Here is an 18,692-nt window from a genome sequence, read left to right on the forward strand (position 1 = left end):
CTCCCGTCATCATGTGAAAGACATCCTAGCTATCTTGTTATTTCACTCATACGAACTGGTTCTTACTATCTGGGTTTCGAACGCTGCGCAATAGCGTAATGTGAATTCTTGCTTGACAAACTACTTTCAATTTCAAATTGTAATGAAACAGTAGTAAATCCCAAGGTAAAATAGTACAGAGTTATACAGGGTGTTCAGCAAAGGACTCCCTGGTTTCAAAACTAAGTATCTCGAAAACAAAGGACGATATTGGAATAAAATAAACGTTATGTTTATTGTGAAACCCATAAAAATCATGTACGGAAACTTGGAAATTAGTTTTAAAAAGTGCCAACAGGTGGCGCTGCACACTGTAATTGCAATAGAAGTCTCCATAAATAGTGCTCCGAAGAGGTTGGACGATAATTTCTAGCGTATATGTAAGCATATTTGAGAGACTAAACTACTGCTGAAACAACTAACCTCTTCGCAGCAATATTTATAGAGACTCCTATTGCAATTACATTGTGCAGCGCCACCTGTTGGCAGTTTTTAAAACTAATTTCCAAGTTCATGTATATGATTTTTTTTATGTGCTTCATAGTAAACATACCGTTTATTTTATTCCAATATCGTCCTTTGTTTCCGAGATATCTAATTTTGAAACCAGGGAGTCCTTTGCTGGACACCCTGTACTTGGTTATCACAATGATATATTAATTCTCAAATTTACAAGTAGTGAAACAGCTGAAAAATTTAAAACATGACATAAAATAAAAATGAGAAAATATGAGAGGAAAAAATACGAGGAATGTATGCTTAGTAACTAACCACTTTTTGGAATTATACCCCACGCAAGAACGGCTACGAACAATCCTCCAAGGGCCCAAAACATCAACAGGAAACTAAGGTGACGTCCTCGGTTTTTCCTAACCAAGAATTCTGAATAAAATGTAAAAACAATTGGCAAGGAGCCCCCGATTCTGTAAGAAATGATCACATGATTAATATATTTTACTGGGCCTATATACTTACTGAGAAAAATATGCAAGTTTATAAATACATTAGAAAAGGTAGTAATATATTGAAAGATTCTGAAAGAAAGAATAATGTATATATATATATATATATATATATATATATATATATATATATATATATATATATATATACACACTGGTGTAAGAAATTAAGAGAATTTTCAGATATCGTCAATTATCTCCGGAACTACTGTGCTGATTTTAATGAAATTTAGTATGTACATTTATTGAAACAATGCAAAACAAATAATCGTCCAAGATTTAAAATACACACACATGATCATTGATAACACTCGTTAGAGTTAGATGGTATGAAACAGCGGTTGCAACATTGAACAACAAAATGGGTTAATGGGGGGTATTTCCCCCTCTAACAAACCTATAGTCCTTGCAGTGTGACTCCATACTTGAAATGAAGTAATTTATGGGATCCTGGGGCCAGGCACGTAGCTAGGATTTTGTTAAGGGAGGGGTCCAAGGTTGCACGAACTTGAAAAATGGAAGCATGCTAAATCAGAAGTATTAACTGTTAATTGTATAAATTGATACTATTCCAATCAAAACTACAATTAATAAGTATGATAATTAGATTAATTAAGTAATGATGTAATATAAATATGATAATTAAAGCTTCGCAATATATTTTTTGCTTTCAAAAAAAAAAAAAAACGCTCATATTTATTTTAACTACATTATCAACTGTCTAACTCAATAAATGCTCCATAATTCCCCACTCCTGACTGTTTCGAATTGGATTTTGGATTTTGGACTGCATTTAATGCTTCTATGGACGAAAGTATCGCCAAAGCTCATTAAAGAAAAGCTCGAAATGTTTCTTAATTCATTTAAATTTTTAGAATTCATTCAACGATAAGAAATGGAATGATACTTCTAATCTTCATCTTTTTTTATTGTATTTTCATATAAAAGCTTAGGAAAACATTATTAAAGCTGTTCAAACAACTAAAATACATACAAAATGTCGTTGCTCGTTTATAAGTATTTTCTTGTGATGTATTGCTAAAATAGAAATCTAAGGATCAGTTATGGTATTTACGATGAATTAAATTAAACAATAAAATTTCTTTGTCAAAATTTTGAAGAAAATTTGAATGATAATTTGTTTATAAATACTATTTTTTACGCCATCAAAGATATTAAACATGTTTCTTGGACATTTTCTATTTTAGGAGTTTCGCATGCAGAGTCATTTAAGGGTGATAAGAGGAAGTATTACTTTTAGAACTTAGGAAAATGAATAAATACACTTACGAACACATTGTATATACATAGTATTTTTATGTATAGCCTTTACCCCTCTTCAGGAAAACAAATGAACAGAACTATGGATTTGATTTAGTTTATTAAGCTGATTCAAAACAACTTCTGTGCAAAATATTTGAAGACTCAGTTAGCAAACATTTTGCTCTAAGTCTTCAAATGTTATAATCTAAATGTTTAAAAGAAGACAAATCTCTTTTAAAAACTCTAAGAAAAGTTGTAAATTAAAAATCTAGATATGATTTAAATTGATATTTTGAAATTATATAACAACTAGAAAATCACCCGTCAAGATATGATGGATGAAAATTGATTTCACATTTGAACGAAGAAATTGCCTGTTTGGTGACATTTTGATAGTTGATATTTTAAATCCTAACTCCAGTGGATTAACCCTAAGCTTCAGTAGATAACGTTCATTGCTGACCACTTTTTCGTTTCTTTAGTGCCCTGAAATGACAGTCTCACTAGTAAAACAGTTAAGTTACTGGATCCAGTTCAGCCTTGTTACAATAAAGCCTTTCCCTGCATTTTAAACATTACCAAAACATGTTATCAAATTATCATGGCGTGGAGCGAGTTTCATTGTTGATGAGGTCAAGACCGTTACTCGATCATTGGCTGTTATATATATGAGGATAAGAACAACAACTATTATTCTAGCATTTGGAGTCTACTCTGCTTTTTAACCATGAATGTACAGATACTTATTAAATAATTCTTAAATACAAAGAAGTCAGTAAATAGCTATCAAAAAATTTGCTAAATGAAGCATATGCACGAATATTATACAGTATTTTATTCGAAAAATGGAACGAGAAGATAGAAGAAAATATATATTTTCAGTTAAACTAATTAATAACTTTTCCTTTTGACCTCGTGAACACAATTCAGTTAGTATTTTAAAATAATGATTTAAAATAATTTCATTGTGAAATATATATGTATCTTTAAACTTGTACATCTTTACACATGTGTTAATCATTCCAAACTTAAAACTAAAAATTCAAACACATCCAAACTTTTTTTTTAAATTCAATTTCTTTGTTTTTTTAAACTTTGATATCACTGAAATCAATTTTGTTATATTAGTATTAACCATTATTTATTCACCTTTTTTTTTTACTACCTCCAGATACATAATTTTTTTTTTCCTTTTTTATAAATCATATATAAAAACGCAAGAGATAAAACATTCGCAAAAATTTCTAGTTCTTCTCGGTACATTTTTGCTCAGAAACAGTGAAAGAAAAAAAATCTGTTACCTTGTGATGAAAATGAACTAATATTCAGAACGAATTTCCAGACGTTAGTTTCATGGTTGTAGAAAGGCAATCTACAACCATGTTGTAGAAAGGCATTTAAAACTTTTCATAGAGTTTTTACAAGAGATTTGTCTTCTTTTAAACCTTTAGATTATAACATCTGATGACTTAGAGCAAACTGTTTGCTAATTGAGGCTTCAAACTGCCTCTAAACCTTTTATATTTGTCCCCGAAGGATGATTAGCTTTTTACAGTGTATCTAATTTGGGATCTAATTTTAGTGCTGCCGTATTATCACAAATAGGGCAAATATTACCTCCAAAGAAAAAGGGTAGAAATTTAAAATTTTTATATTTCCGTATTGTTAGTAAAATAACCAGGGTTAGAGTATTAGATGAATGCTAAAAGTTGCGAGCTTCCGGGACACAATGATATAAGTAATTCATCATTGTTACGAATGAAAATTATAAATGAAATAAATTGAATTGATTGGTTAAAAAATGAAATGATATTCGATGCTATTTTTGTCTGAATAAATTTTTAAATAAATGAGAAACGCATAAATGAGAATGCATAAAATTGCTCCTATTGTTAAAAAAAAAGAAAAAAAAAACACATTAAAAAAAATGCAATACAACTTACCCAGTGGGGCTATTTTTTTCTTATGTGTTTATGATTTTGCTCCTGATTTTTCCCTTTAACTTTGGAGGAAAACATTCGTGCAACCGACCCATACCAATGGCAGCGAATGAGAAAGTGAATGTGCGACCTAACAGAGTTCTGCACTATCCAAGACTCTAGGAGCCTTAGGCACCTTCTAAAAAGACGGTGCTATATTACAAGGGCGGCTGACCCCACTGTCGCTTTCCTCTTTGTATGACCTTCCCGCAAAAACATTCCTACAAATTTCCTGTCTCCGACATTTTCATCATTGATGACTCTCATCAAGCTTTCGTTAACAATAAATGTTTGCTTACGAGCTGCCGGCGATTTTCTTGCGGGGAGGGGCACTACGATAATGTCTCCTTTTTCGGATAACTGCTGGCGATTTTCTTGCGAGGCAGGGGACTAAGATAAAATGTCTCCTTTGGGCAGGTCTGCGACGCGTACCACGGGTTGAAGACTTCTGTCGCTCCCCCCCCCCCCACTCCCAGAAGTTCTGTTGTTCTGAACTGAACTGAACGTGAGAAAGTTGTCTCTTAATAAAAATATTTAGGACAAAAGAATTTTTTTTTTATTTTTTTTGGGGGGGGGAAATTCTGTTTATGTAAGTGCAGGGGGACAGTGACCTATCAGGAAGGGCCTTGGCTACGTCCCTGCTGGGGCAATTGTTTCCACTCGTTCAATAACGCTGTTCTCAGACTATGGATGGTCCCCGGAGAGGTGGTGCGAGTTGCTATTGCTCTCCCGAGAGCGTCCCAGACATGCTCTATAGGATTGGAGTCTAGAGATCTGCTTGGCTAAACCCTCCAGCGAATATCCTCCCCTACCAGAAATTCGTCGACCAGAAGAGCTCTATGTGGCCTTGTGTTAACGTCCATTAAAATTACCCCAGGAGTAACAGTACCTCTCAAGAGGTGAGCATAGGGCTCCAAGACCACATCTCTATTAAAAATATTATAGTGATTGTTTTAATACCCATAAACCGCATCCTTATCTTCAGAACATAGACACATTTGTTGCTAAAATACATCCAGGGACGTTCAAATGAAAAGGTACCAAAAAATAATGTGGATCTAAATGAAGAATTAATTTAAAGTATGCACCATAGGCCAGAGCATTACGATCACTGATTAACTAACCGAAGGATTTCTTGTTCAAAGAAATTTTGTAGCTGTGACGAGATTCAGTCCTTCACAGTGTTCTTGAGTTCGTCGTCCGGTTTGAAGCGTTTCCCTTTCAAATGTTTTAACAAAGGATCAAACACATCGAAATCGCAGGGCGACTTGTCCGGGTGGTAGGGAAGATGGCCAAGCTGCTTTCTTGTTGAATTCCTTGACCACAGGAGAATTATTAACTCCGATGTGTACTGTGAGACAGGTTGAGCCTACGCAGGTTCATCAAGAACAAAAGGCCACGGCTGCTCACGAAAAGTGGTTTTTCTCCGTGATGACACGCGTACTCATTTCTCCAGGATCACCCAGGTGCCACTGGTCAAGTTCAAGAGGGAGCAGCTAAACCATCCACCCTACAACCCAGAGAAATCGCCCTGCGATTTCCATGTGTTTGATCCTTTGAAAAAACATTTCAAAGAGAAGCGATTCAACTCGGACGACGAACTAAAGAACACTGTGAAGGACTGGGTCTCGTCACAGCCACAGAAATTCTGTGAACACTAACTCTTTTGGTTAGTTTATCAGTGAGATCTCAATGCTCAGGCCTATGGTGCATACTTTGAATAAAATCTTCATTTAGACCGACAGTATCGTTTGGTACTTTTTCATTTGAACAATCCTTATACTTATATCTGGGGGGAGGGGGAGTTGAGTTACAAACACACACAGACAGACGCACACAAGTTTTGTTAGTATAGATTCGTGTTCCAATGATATCAACAGTTTAGACTTTTGAATATTTTGATGATCCATTTGTGTGCCTCAATGATTATTCTGATGATGAAAAAATTGAAAAAATTCCGATATATTCTTTTACTGTCTCGGAGATCTAAAAATATGTTTCGTATTTATTCCTCTGATAACTTTTAAATGATTCTTTTTGACAAATCAATAATATTAAAGTGTTTTAACAAAAATGTTATTTTTGGATTCGTAAGGCATCTAGTGACTAGGAAAACGCACTCAAGATCGGAGAATCCCGGATTCAATGCCCGAGGCTATAAAGTTTCACCGAGAGTACTTGCCTGTTCGTTCTGTTAGCACGAAAGTCCCGCGGCTGGTCATTGAGTCCTTATTACGAGAACAGGTAAAGGAATAAAACCACTCCTTCCTTCAGCTTCGTGTCCAAATGGTGGAGATGGAGATGTCCGTGGCGCCATCTCTTGGTGTTTTAATCTACTCAATATCGTTCCAGGGAACCATTGCACTCCAAGACTGTTACATAGCATACACCATGGCGTTCCATGTTTTCACATCAAGTTCTAAACCTTAAGCTGGGCTGACGCACAGCGTGGGAATATCCTCGGCGCAAAACACCTTCAACTGCAGGCTAATTTTGACCTCCACCCTCAGCCGTGCTGACCCCACGTGGTGAAACCTAAGGCCTAGAGTGGTCTACTAGGCGCTCCTTCACAAATGTCCGTCACTTTTGTTACTAAGACTACAACGTTAATTTTACACCAATATCTCACACTTCATATTTGTCACAGTGAATAACAGGATGATTTTTTTTTAATGTCTGATGATGTCCGGATAAAATTCCATGAAGTCATTAACAGTGTTAAAATATAACAAAGCATTTCATTTTCTGAATTATTTTTTCTTTAATGAATGTCGCAATATTCTTACCCGATGCTGCTGCATAAGCGAGTGATCATGAGAAGTGAGTATGTTGGCATGAAGGCAGCAATAACACCAAAGATTCCGTTACTAGCTAATGCTGTTAGTAAGGTCCGTCGACGACCAAGCCTATCCCCCATAATGCCCCATAGGATGGCTCCAATCATCATACCGATAAAAGAGATAGTACCTATGAAAGACAAAATAAAATGCAATATTTCAGATGTTAATATCACTCTTTTTACATTAGAGCTATTAATCGAACTAAAAGCTTTATTATAGATTCAGTTGATAAATAACAACACAAATTGCATCATTTGTGTTACCAACATGTCGAACAAATAACATATCCCAGCTGACTACATATACAGCAATACACTGCATGCTGAGTCTGAAACGTTTAAAACGGAGTCACCAGTTTTAAAAAGTAGGATTTTTAGTTCATTGGCCCCTTTAAAATCGACTGTATGTATTCATTATCTCATCGATGGGTCTTCAGATAGTATGAAGTTGTCAAATCTGAAATTGCTTAATCAAGTAAAGGATCTCGTTCTACTTTTCTTTAACAGTTATGAGACAAACTACTACTGTTCATGAAAACAAAACATTAAAAAGCATATTTAAGTGCATACTGAAAGCTTGGAAACAAGTGTAGATTTTGGACTTAGCATGACTTCAAACTTTGATGTATTGAACTTGATATATACAATTGACTGAAGCTCATTTTGAGGCTTATTTCAACCACAGCTACCGACTGAAGGAGATGCCGGGGGGGGGGGAGAACTTTAATGAAAGAAATTTAAAAAATATACTTCATATTATACTTTAGTTTTAATGTTTTGTAATGAAATTAAATACTAATAAATTGTTTTGAAAGAAAAAAATAAAAAGGGAAGAACTAGATGACTAAAAAATGATTGACTAATGGAGAGCATCAGTTTCTCTTTATTCACCGATGTCATTAAAATGTGTATACCTCTGAAATTAAAAACATGTATTTCTATGTTGTTTATATTTCTTATTTTTAAAATAAACTTTAACTGTGAAGGAGCTACCGAGATTTTTAATTAAAAGACAATTTTTGTTTCAATATTTAAAGCTAAAATTTATAGGGGAGACCGAGTACAGATGATACCGGGTTAAGTTGACACAAGGGTTTTAATTATCGAGTGAGTATGTGCCTAGAACTGAAAGTTTAACGGAGAAACAACTGATTCGTGATGATTTTACCTACGAACACGGCATAACCTGTATTCTTTTTATTTGAAAGATATTAGGAAAATAATGTTTGTTGTGCACAAAAGTAAATTTTTATGGCTTGCTTTCAACTGTCGTGTGAAGTTGGAAAAGCGATTTTTTCATATTAAACAAAATACTAATGTTTCTTGAATAGGACACAAGATTTTACCTCATAGAAGTTGCTAACATTCACACACACAAAACTGTTTTTTTTCCCCTTCTAATTTTTGAGTTAACGCAATGTCGTTTTTTGGGTCAAGTTGACGCATGGTGCTTGGGTCACGATGATTCGCGTTCAAATTAAACTCATAAGGTTTAAGTGTTATTTCTTTTTCCATGTATGCTAATAAAGTATTTAAAAAAAAAATAATAATAAATAAATAAAAGTTCAAAGAGGAAGGAAATTCTTGCTTAATATTTAAAATTGCGTATTTTAGAGACGGTAGCGATACTTATTTTTAGATTAACAGTAAATCAGATTTTTGTTAATAATCTACTCGAATTAACAGTCCAGTCAAATCACCAGTTTGAGGTCCGAAAAAAAAGAACGAACCTCACCATTCAAAAAAAAAAAAAAAAAAGGTAAGCCGAACCTATACTAACTTGTTCAGTATTATAATGAGATGACGTTTCGTTGCTTTATTACGTCAGCGTAACAGCTTATTCATTTATGTATCAATTTTATCCTTGTTAGTTATAATTGATACATTTCACAAAAAAAAAAAAAAAAAAGATTTTTTATATAAAAAAGTTATAAATGTTGAAATCATAATTTGATAGGTAAATAGTGACAGTATTCGATATAATTTTATTTTAGTAGGTAACATTAGTAGCAGAATTTAGAACAATAAAAATGTGAAATGTATTTTTATTCGAATTAATAAAAGGATTTGAAGTTACGAAAAAATAATATGTATTTTCATTTGAAGTTTAAATAAACATTTTTCGCAACATTGTTTCAGTTTAGTTTAATTTTCTGAATGTTACGTACATTCATAAATTTAGGAAGCAAGAAAATTTGAAAATACGGTTCATTGAATGCATTAGAATTCTTTCAAAAATCCCCTTGATTCAATAATTATATTTAACAATGCAATATTAAAAATTTGACGGCAAGCATCTTGCTTCAAACTAAAATCTTAATAATAGCAAAAGACTTCGCTGTTCCAGATTTTATCGATTTTTCGAGAAAATATATAACTCCTGCGATTTTCCAAGAATTTTTTTGTTTTTCTGTTAGATGTATTCTTATAGGATGAACACGACTTGGATGCTGATCAATATTGCAGAAGTTAAGGAAATTATTGGTGAAGTTTTCCCTACGTACGATCGAAATATTTAAAATTCTAAATGAAATAGCAATTTCCGAAAACTATTCGAAGAAGAATGTTCTTCATCTTATATTTTATTCTTATTGCTATACTTCTTAATCCTTGAATATTTCATGAAGCAGTGTCCTAATCGATTTACAATAATCAAGAAATATAAATTTGTACAGAAGCCAAGAACACTGAACTTGAATAAGTATGTTTTCGTATTTCATTCCTGAAAACAAGTAAAATATTTACGTATGAATGATGATTTCAGAGCTTTTTAGAGTTTTTAGATATGTTTTGAGATAAGTAGAGTTTAATGATTTTACTGTTACTGGATTAGATAACAAGGTGATCGATGAGCTACTAATGTTAAAATATATAAAGTTAAAATTGAAAAGTTACCCAAGTTAAAATATTAACAAAGTTATATCAGTTCAATTTAAGAAGTTAATTGACTGGATAAAGTTTAAAAAAAATTTATCTAGAGTTTCACCACCATTGCGAAGACAAGTTCTGTTTTGCAAATCTCAGTGGCTTATATAATGAGATAACATTTTAATTTTTATCCTTAGTACGTAATGTTTTAAAGACAAACTTGAAATTAAATTTTATTTTAATGTTATGTATTATTAAAAACCTTAAAACCAAACATAATGTCTGAATAATAACTAAGGTTTTATATAGAAGGTTTTACTTAGAATGTAAAAAATGGAAATCTTATGCCTTACAAAGTACTGTCTTACTCACTGTGCATTTCAGGTAATAAGGAATTAAAGCATGAAAGATCTAACTTGACCCTAACACTGAACACAAGGGTAGTGCCAAAAAGCAACCTTTTTATTTTTGACTCACAAAAGCAAGGAAAAGTTGCGATTGACAAAGAATAAAAAAATAAAATAAATAAATAATGGTTATGAATTGGATAATATTTTCTGCTTGCGTAACGAGCCAGAGATTCGAAAGAGAATTTTACCGTATGCAGTTTTTTCACGTTTCTCGTAAGTTAAAAATAAATTTATCAATTATGATGTATCCGCTGCGACGTAAATATTTTCTAATTTTGTAGAAGAACTTGTTTATGAATTAATTGTTGATTCTCATCATGTTTCATCTACATTTTAATTACAAAGACCATGATACCTTAAAAAATTACAAAACTTACAAAAATTATCGGAAAAATGTTCTTGTTTGTAAAGAATCAAAGTATCGTTTTATTTTAAAATACTCTCTTAATATTTTGCTCTATAATTACACCCTCCTAGTAAATAGTTATTTTTCTTATGCAATATCTTTTGTAAAGATTTTAGTGGATAGTACTAAAAAAAGAAAGAAAACCCCCAAATCAGCAAAAACTTGGAGAAAAAAAAATACAAACAAAAAAAAAAGATAAAATTGTAGGGTAAGGAGGGGCACATTGTTACCACTGTTACAATGGTACACTGTTACAATGCACATATCTCCTTCTCTGTTTTTCATTTTTATGATGTTGGTACACATGTTTGTCAACCTCACAAGCAACCAGTTTTAAGCTGTTGTCTATGCCGCAGTTTATACCGCGTTTAAAAAATAACAAACAACGAGCTGATGTGTGCATCACATGACTTCCTTTTACTCCAATTTAATGTCATTTTCTCATTATTGGCAGTTTTAATATGATTCAATAGTTTACTCTCTAAATATCACCAACAGTAGCCAAATTGAAACCAGATTTTTTAAAAAAAATTTAAAAAAATAATCGCCAAATTTGTCGCCAAGTTGGCAACAAAACTCGACGACCAAAAGACTGGCGATATATCGCCAAGTGTCCGCAAATTATAACACCACTTGAGTTTGCATCAAAATTAACAATGATTTCCCCCCAAAAAGGGGCAAAAGACCCCTTTTGGAGCATACGAATGCAACCAAAAAGAAAGGTGCACAACTAGACCCCGCTTGGAGTCTACGTAAAAAATTTCAACTTTCTAGGACATTCCGTTCTTGAGTTATGCGACACACATACGCACATACATACGTACATAGAGACGTCACGAGAAAACTCGTTGTAATTAACTCGGAAATAGTCAAAATGGATATTTTGGGTGTCAGTACGTTCCTAGGCACATACCCACGTGTGGTCGGGTTGAAAAAAAAAACTCAACATTCATTTGGGGGTGAGCAAAATGGAAATTAAGGCTGATTTTTGGGTGAAAATTTTTTCGCGAATACAATACTTCCTTTTTTGTAAAAGGAAGTAAAAATGGTTTTTTGTGTGATCAAACGACAAAGAAATAATTTTAACTTTTTTTTATTTCTTTCCGAGTGTTAATTAAAGTGCAATTTAAATTAAGTAGTTGCTGATAATGCCCGCGATTAAACAATTTTAATTACTGAGAGATTGTTATAGTTTCTATTCATGCCGAAAACAAGCTGATTAAAACAATATTTTCGACGCTACATTCCAGCTTTTTTTTTTTTTTTTTGCAACACTGTATCACACCTTACCTTACATTTAAAAAACAAAATCAAGTATGTAACACGATCTGTAGATATTATTGGATTTCAATATATTTTTTACTAATTTAATTATCACCCATCGACCAATCACAATATTTCTGCTCTATAGCCACTCGATAGTAAAAATTTCGTTTTCTTCGCACATCTCTTCTACTCAGGCTAAAATTGAGCTCTGTTTCTTAAAGAGGAAGCTTATCATTGCGGATTCTTAAAATTGACGCAAATGTATTTATAGAAAATTACAAGCAATGTAAAAACATCTGTATCTTTTGTTAATAATAATACGTTTAGGAAATGTAAAGGTAATTTTTAACCAGAGAAATGAATTACAGAATAACTTCGATTTAACCATACGCGATTTAACGATTTCCTTAATTTAATGATACCTTTCACTCGTCCGGATTTAACTGCACTAAATGCATATGCTCTTCGATTTAACGATATCCTTGATTTAACGATACTTTTTTCAGTCCTTTGACAATCGTTGAATCGGGGTTATACTGTACTTTTTTCATGTAGTAGTTTCCGTTGCAACTTGTTTGTGTAGCATTAAAAAAACATTGAAGCAAAAGTAAAAAATCCATAGAATTAGGAAAAATCTTCGTTTTATTGAATATTCTGGCTTCTTGTTTGTATTTGAGCACGTAAATAATGATTTTTGACTAACTGAACATTTAAAAACACACACACACAGTTAATGACCTTAAAACATATTTAAATTATCAGAAACCTAAATTCAGTTTTTTAAAGTTTTTAATGTGTAATTCTTTTGACGAGCATGTTAAACCCATGGAGGTAGGTGCACAAGAGGGAACACGGTGCATCTCCTAGTATTGTCGCAGTTGAAAGTACAAACTCTCAGAGAGCGGTGACCATATTGGTTAGATCATAAATAGGAAAGACTCGAAAAGTGTGGGTGAAATTCTTTTTCATTTTACTCTTATTCTTTTAAACTGATAATATGACTGGATTTATTTTCCATCTAGGAAAGTGCACCATACAGACCAAAACAATTTTGTAAATATTATTGTTCTAGATTTTAAGAAATTTAATAAACATTTTGCAATTTTAAAAATAAATTTTTTTATAGTTCTACTAATATACAGGTTCATATAAATATATATAAATAACTAAAAAGAGAATCAAAAGCATATTTCTAAGTTGAAAGACATTGCCTATTTTTACAGGGGGATCCCGAAAAAAAAAAAAAAGACATGTTTTATTTCCTTGATTTTTTCTGGTTCTCAATTCTCCTTCGGAACAAAACATTGGCTGTAATACATAAGGGCTTTACAACCCAGAAATTTCTAAGGGATCTTCATATCGTCGCCTCAAAACAACAGTAGAATATCTTACTGTTATTTCTAGGCTTAGACGATTAGTGTTGCTTTGAGGCGACCATATATAACGTGGATTTTTGAGAGGAAAGCCTTCGAGTATACATGCATTTTACAGACAGTCCGGTTATGACATCCATGCTTCAAGATATTCGACAAAACATCTAAAATCAAAGGAAACCGATCATTTTGCTTAATATACATAATGGCTAACTCTCGTGGAATGAATAATTCCTTGCTCATCTTCATATGATAAGCGGGGCAGCTGGGTTTGGATATTTTTTTAAAAAGTGCTCCTCATAAACTTCTATGGCTCCATAAAACTTCGCGTATTATATTTCGCTGCAAAGTAACTTTTCTGAGAATCAAACCTTCTGCCTAATGGTTTTTTTATTCATAAGAATTGTATTCATTTATAATTCATGTGATCTAAGCTACTTTACCAAGTTCTGGAAAAGACGATTTCAGTTTGAACTTTCTTTACTTTATCAAAACATTATCATCGTTCATTTATTTATTTATTTTTGAATTTAACCAGTCAATTAAATTATCTATCAATGTTTTGGAGGAAATTATTAATTTTAGGTCTTTATGCTATGGGCCTAAGTATTTTTCAATTTGAATATTCTTTGCGGTATATGTGAGTCAGCGAGGGAAACTTTTAACTAACTTGAAATTTTTCAGTTCAAACACAAAGTTTTTTTCTATACACACACTATAAACCAATGTAAATGCCACTGCTTTTGATGCATCTTTCTGGATAGCGGGCAAATACATCACCTTCTTAAACAAGCAAGACGGATAGCTAAATTACCTTCCGGAAAAACAGTCATGCTCACTGAATTCCAGTGTAAAAGACTTCCATCTTAATCAGCTTAAGCAAGTAAATCATTATGTTTTGATTTCATATGATGAATTATGCAGCCTAGATTAGCCTACGTAGCATATACATTGTTACAATCTGCAAATCCATTTAATACTCCTAAAATACATGTTTCACCATCATAATACGTGTATCGTCTAGTTGTTATTTTAGTCTAAAAGCGTGCTTTCTCGATCTGATTAAACTATTCATATCTTTTTAGTGTGACTTTAATCGAGTAGGATGTCATCCAATTTTTTTCGTTCCGATCGATTTTTTTTTTGTTAAAAAATTAAAAATTGTTAAGTTTGGATTTCTGTTTTAGAATTTAAAATGTAAAATATTAAAACGAGTAAAAAAAAGATGAACCATGTGTCTTACCTAACCATCCTTTTTGGTATTCGTCCATACATAATTCATGCTCAGCACTTGGCAATATGTATCCAACAGCAAAAAGCTCAACAGCATCCGCTGCTAATGCCAAACCAGCCATCAAAAGCACCAAAATATGAAAGGCTCCAAAACCAGCCTAGAAATAAATTTTATTTATGTAAATGAATTTTTGTCGATAGCGTGTACCGATAAATGATACAAACTACACAGTTGGATATAAGTTAAGAACATGTTTTTCAAAATTCTGGAAACTCGCGCAAAATGAATTAATACCCGAGAAAATCCTTTTCTCCTATAACTTTTAATCCTAAAGGTCACGCGTCGTTTTATTGAAAAAGGTGTTCCTTGAAACCCCAAAATTTATGTCTGCAGTAATATGAAAACTTTGTGCGATAAAAGGTTGTATATCATTTTACTATCAAGTATGGTTTCAAATATGATAATTTCATATAAAATTTCATCCCCCCCCAAAACTGTTAAAAATTAGTAAATAATCATAAGTTTTTGTTTATCAGTACCACGATATCTTGATAGCTACTAAGTACTTCTATGAAATTTCTCCGGTGTCCCTTCGACTGCCGTATTTAGACTTCATTTTACTGATTTAATAAATAATAAGCATAGGGTAAAATAGCCGTATTTCGTCCCTCCTAAGCTTTTTTAGTCTCTGGTTAGCATATGTTACGATCAAATAATCCGAAAAAAATATAATAAAAATATAAAAATATATAGCACCATCACAACTAAGTCTGCATATGATATTTAAGCTTAAATATACGAAACGCAATTTATTTCCCGTTAAAAAAATTTAAACAATTCCATTTTACCAGAATTTAAAATTGTTGTTTTACTTTCGTCCCTTCTCTAATACACCTTCTAAGAGGAAATAATGGATTGAAAACCTGTTAATAATAATAAATACAGAATTATAATTGTATAAAAGAAAAACATCACAGATTGTGCTTTTTTTCTTTTTTTTTTTGCAAAATACTTAATTAAGACTAATTTTAAAGCCTCGAAACAAACGTCACAAGTGATTTTTTTTTTTTCATTTTTCGCCCTGGAGCACACATTTTGTATTTGCCTCGGGGTATATTAAGGGCAACGTGCCTATATTTCTCCATGTTAGTCTCATAAAAACGTTTTTGGCACATAATATATACTCTGCATCAACATTTTTACTACAATCTTGGTTGGAGACGAAAACAGGAACATCATGTTCGCCAATATGGTGGCTTCCTGCTCTGCGTAAAGTGAAGTTAAACATAGCGAATCACTCAGATCATTCAGTTACGGCTTACCCTAAACGAGTACCAGGGCCGACTCAAGTAGTACTGCCGCATTAGGCGATATTAACAAATGCCCCCCACCCTGCATTGAATAATAATAGTAACATAATATAATAACATATTAATAAAATAAAAAAAAATGGTAAAGTGCTTAAAATTAAAGTGAGTTTCTAGTTAAACTCCAAACTGGGTTTTGCATATCCAAGCATTGGTACACACTTTAAACTATCTTTTTTAACATTAAAGTAGAGTATCTTTTGGCACTGAAACAGATATTGATATTTACAAAAGACTTTTAAATCATGCAATTTGCCGCCGAATAATGGCTTGCATATCCATCCAAGTACTGGTACACACACTCATTTTTATTTATTTATTTATTTATTAAGCTTTGAAACAGTGAATCTTATGCGCTGAAACAAATATTCATACTTTAAAAAAATGTTTCAATTTCGACATTTGCCGCCCCTAAAATCTGCCGCCCTAGGCGGCCGTCTTACTCGCCAACCCCAAGAGCCGGGCCTGACGAATATGTCAACCAAAACTAAATAAACATTTAAATAAATTCAAAAGAGCATTTACAAATAGTATTACGATAAATGAAATTTTAAAAAAGTAGAATAAGTGCTCCCAAACTGCAACGCAGCAGACTAGACTAATGAAACTAAGACAAATAACTAGTGTTCTTGACAGAAACCGTAAAAAAAATATCACCGGTGGCGACACCTAGTGTCAAACCAGAGAAACTTAGGGGGACGAAATATGGCTACTTTATCCTATTTAGGACACCATAAATTAATATGTTTGCTGTAATTTTACTGAAAGTTCTATAGATAAGTTTTTTTCCCTAAACACAAGGCATGAATAATATTAAGCTATATATTTCTTTCAACCGTTCTTGTTAATCATACTTGCTTTTATTTTATGTATCAATTTGCTATTGCAGCTTAGTTACGCCACAAATTAAAAGAGTTTGAGCTTTTGCTTTGGATGCATAAACAATTAATATCTCAAACTACGTAGGAAAAAAAAATATTTTATTAACAGTAAAAATATTGAAGATAATTCGAAATTTAAATTTAGTATATCCTCATGAGTAATTGAGGTTTTACTCCAAAACGATACTTCAATTTTGAACTATACTATTTCACTAAAATAAAATTTACACAAAAACTACATCATTTCAAGAACTGTTGATTCAGTTCATAAACATTAATTTGAAATAAAGGCATCTTTTTCTTCAACAATAGTCAGTCAGATCCAACGACTTGACACCGTGTTTTTTTGTTTTTTTTTTTTTCGTTTTTTTCACTTTGGTTTTAAAACAACATGAAGCCTATATCGACCACCATAATTAAGTCCCGAGTTCAAAGCATAAATCTTACTCATTATGAGATTGAAGAAACGACTTTGTTAAAGCTAAAAAAAAAAAAAAATAAATCACAAGAATCGCGGTAGAGCAGCAAGCCGCTGTTTCTATTTAAACGACATCAGAATGCAAAGTTAGTAATCTCGACATATCTACTTTAAAAATTAATAAAAAAATTCTCAATTAAGAAATAAATTGCTAACTTTCTTTTTTAAGCTAAACAAATAAGTCTGGCGTATTATGCGGTTTATTTGCCATAAGAAATGGAAGAAAGCTGCCAAGACTACAGAAAAATCAAAACTAAAACGAAGTGTCTATAAGACAATAAGAACAAAGAAAATAATTTATTATTCAACATACGCGATGAAGTAGGAGGTAAATACAACATGAATACAGTAAAAATAATAATAATAACAATAATTCTATCATAAGAAGTTTAACAAACAAAAGAAAAACATCAAATGGATCGAACAAGTTTTAGGGTTTGTCTCTTGAAAGGGCATATAAACCCCTTTTTTGTCTTTTATTGCTCATTCAAAGTCCCAGTGATCCATTTACTGACTGTCTCCTAGGCCTCTGATAAGATTTAAGCTTTATTATTTCATTGTCTTTATTGTATGCATACTGTATTTCAACTGAGATGGATGGATTATGTTGCATGAAAGATTTTTATTTCTTTTTTATTTTCACTCACATTAACTATCTTTTATCTTTATCAGTTATTTACTTTTATGTTCTCCTAATATTTATGAAAATATCGTTACAGTGTCAACTGGGGTGAGCTCTATATTTCAACTTTAGATCGTCCCCCCCCCCTTTTTTTGGAGAAATTAAGAGATAACATTTTGTATATTGTGTTCAATACTACGCTCTCTGAGAGAAAATGCATAGCGTCGCCTCAGAGCAACAGAAGGATATCTTAGTGTTATTTCTGGGCTTGGATGTCTTAGTGTTGCTCTGAGGTGACGAATGGAAATTTTAGCTGTATGACTGTTAGCTATCAGTTTAGAAGTAGTATTCAAACGGTTTCCCATACGATGCATGTGACTCGCTAAGTCCATCAAACGTAATCCGAAATCATTTAAAAATAAAAAATAATGCACAAAATTAAAATATGCTCAGAATTTATGTAAAACACACAGGAAAGCGCAATTCAAAAAAAAAAGTCAAAAAGTCATCTTTGAAATAATACGACGAGTAACAAACTCAGTTGTTTTCATTTTACCCTATAGTAAGTATAACATGTATGGGATTCAGTTCTACCTCTTGGAAAATAGACCATTTTGTGCTTCTGTGGTGAAAACTTTTTTGCCTTAGAAGCTGTAGTATGTAATTTCATCGCTGTCTTCTTCACGTGAAAATATGTTTTAAACT

The 18,692-nt window shown here is 32.3% G+C and overlaps 1 protein-coding gene across 1 annotated transcript in view; it reads right to left on the minus strand.

Moving 5' to 3' along the window:
• The window catches only part of LOC129231865 (synaptic vesicle glycoprotein 2C-like), an 86,198-nt gene that overhangs the window by 25,044 nt on the left and 42,462 nt on the right, over positions 1–18,692 (minus strand). Inside the window, exons 3-5 of the mRNA XM_054866251.1 lie at positions 14,649–14,796; positions 7,030–7,210; positions 811–962 (exon numbers count right to left, since the gene is read on the minus strand). Coding sequence (XP_054722226.1) covers positions 811–962; positions 7,030–7,210; positions 14,649–14,796 — 481 coding nt within the window. The remainder of the gene's footprint in view (positions 1–810; positions 963–7,029; positions 7,211–14,648; positions 14,797–18,692) is intronic.

This window comes from Uloborus diversus, chromosome 10 (genome assembly GCF_026930045.1).
Source record: "Uloborus diversus isolate 005 chromosome 10, Udiv.v.3.1, whole genome shotgun sequence".
Lineage (NCBI taxonomy): Eukaryota > Metazoa > Arthropoda > Arachnida > Araneae > Uloboridae > Uloborus > Uloborus diversus.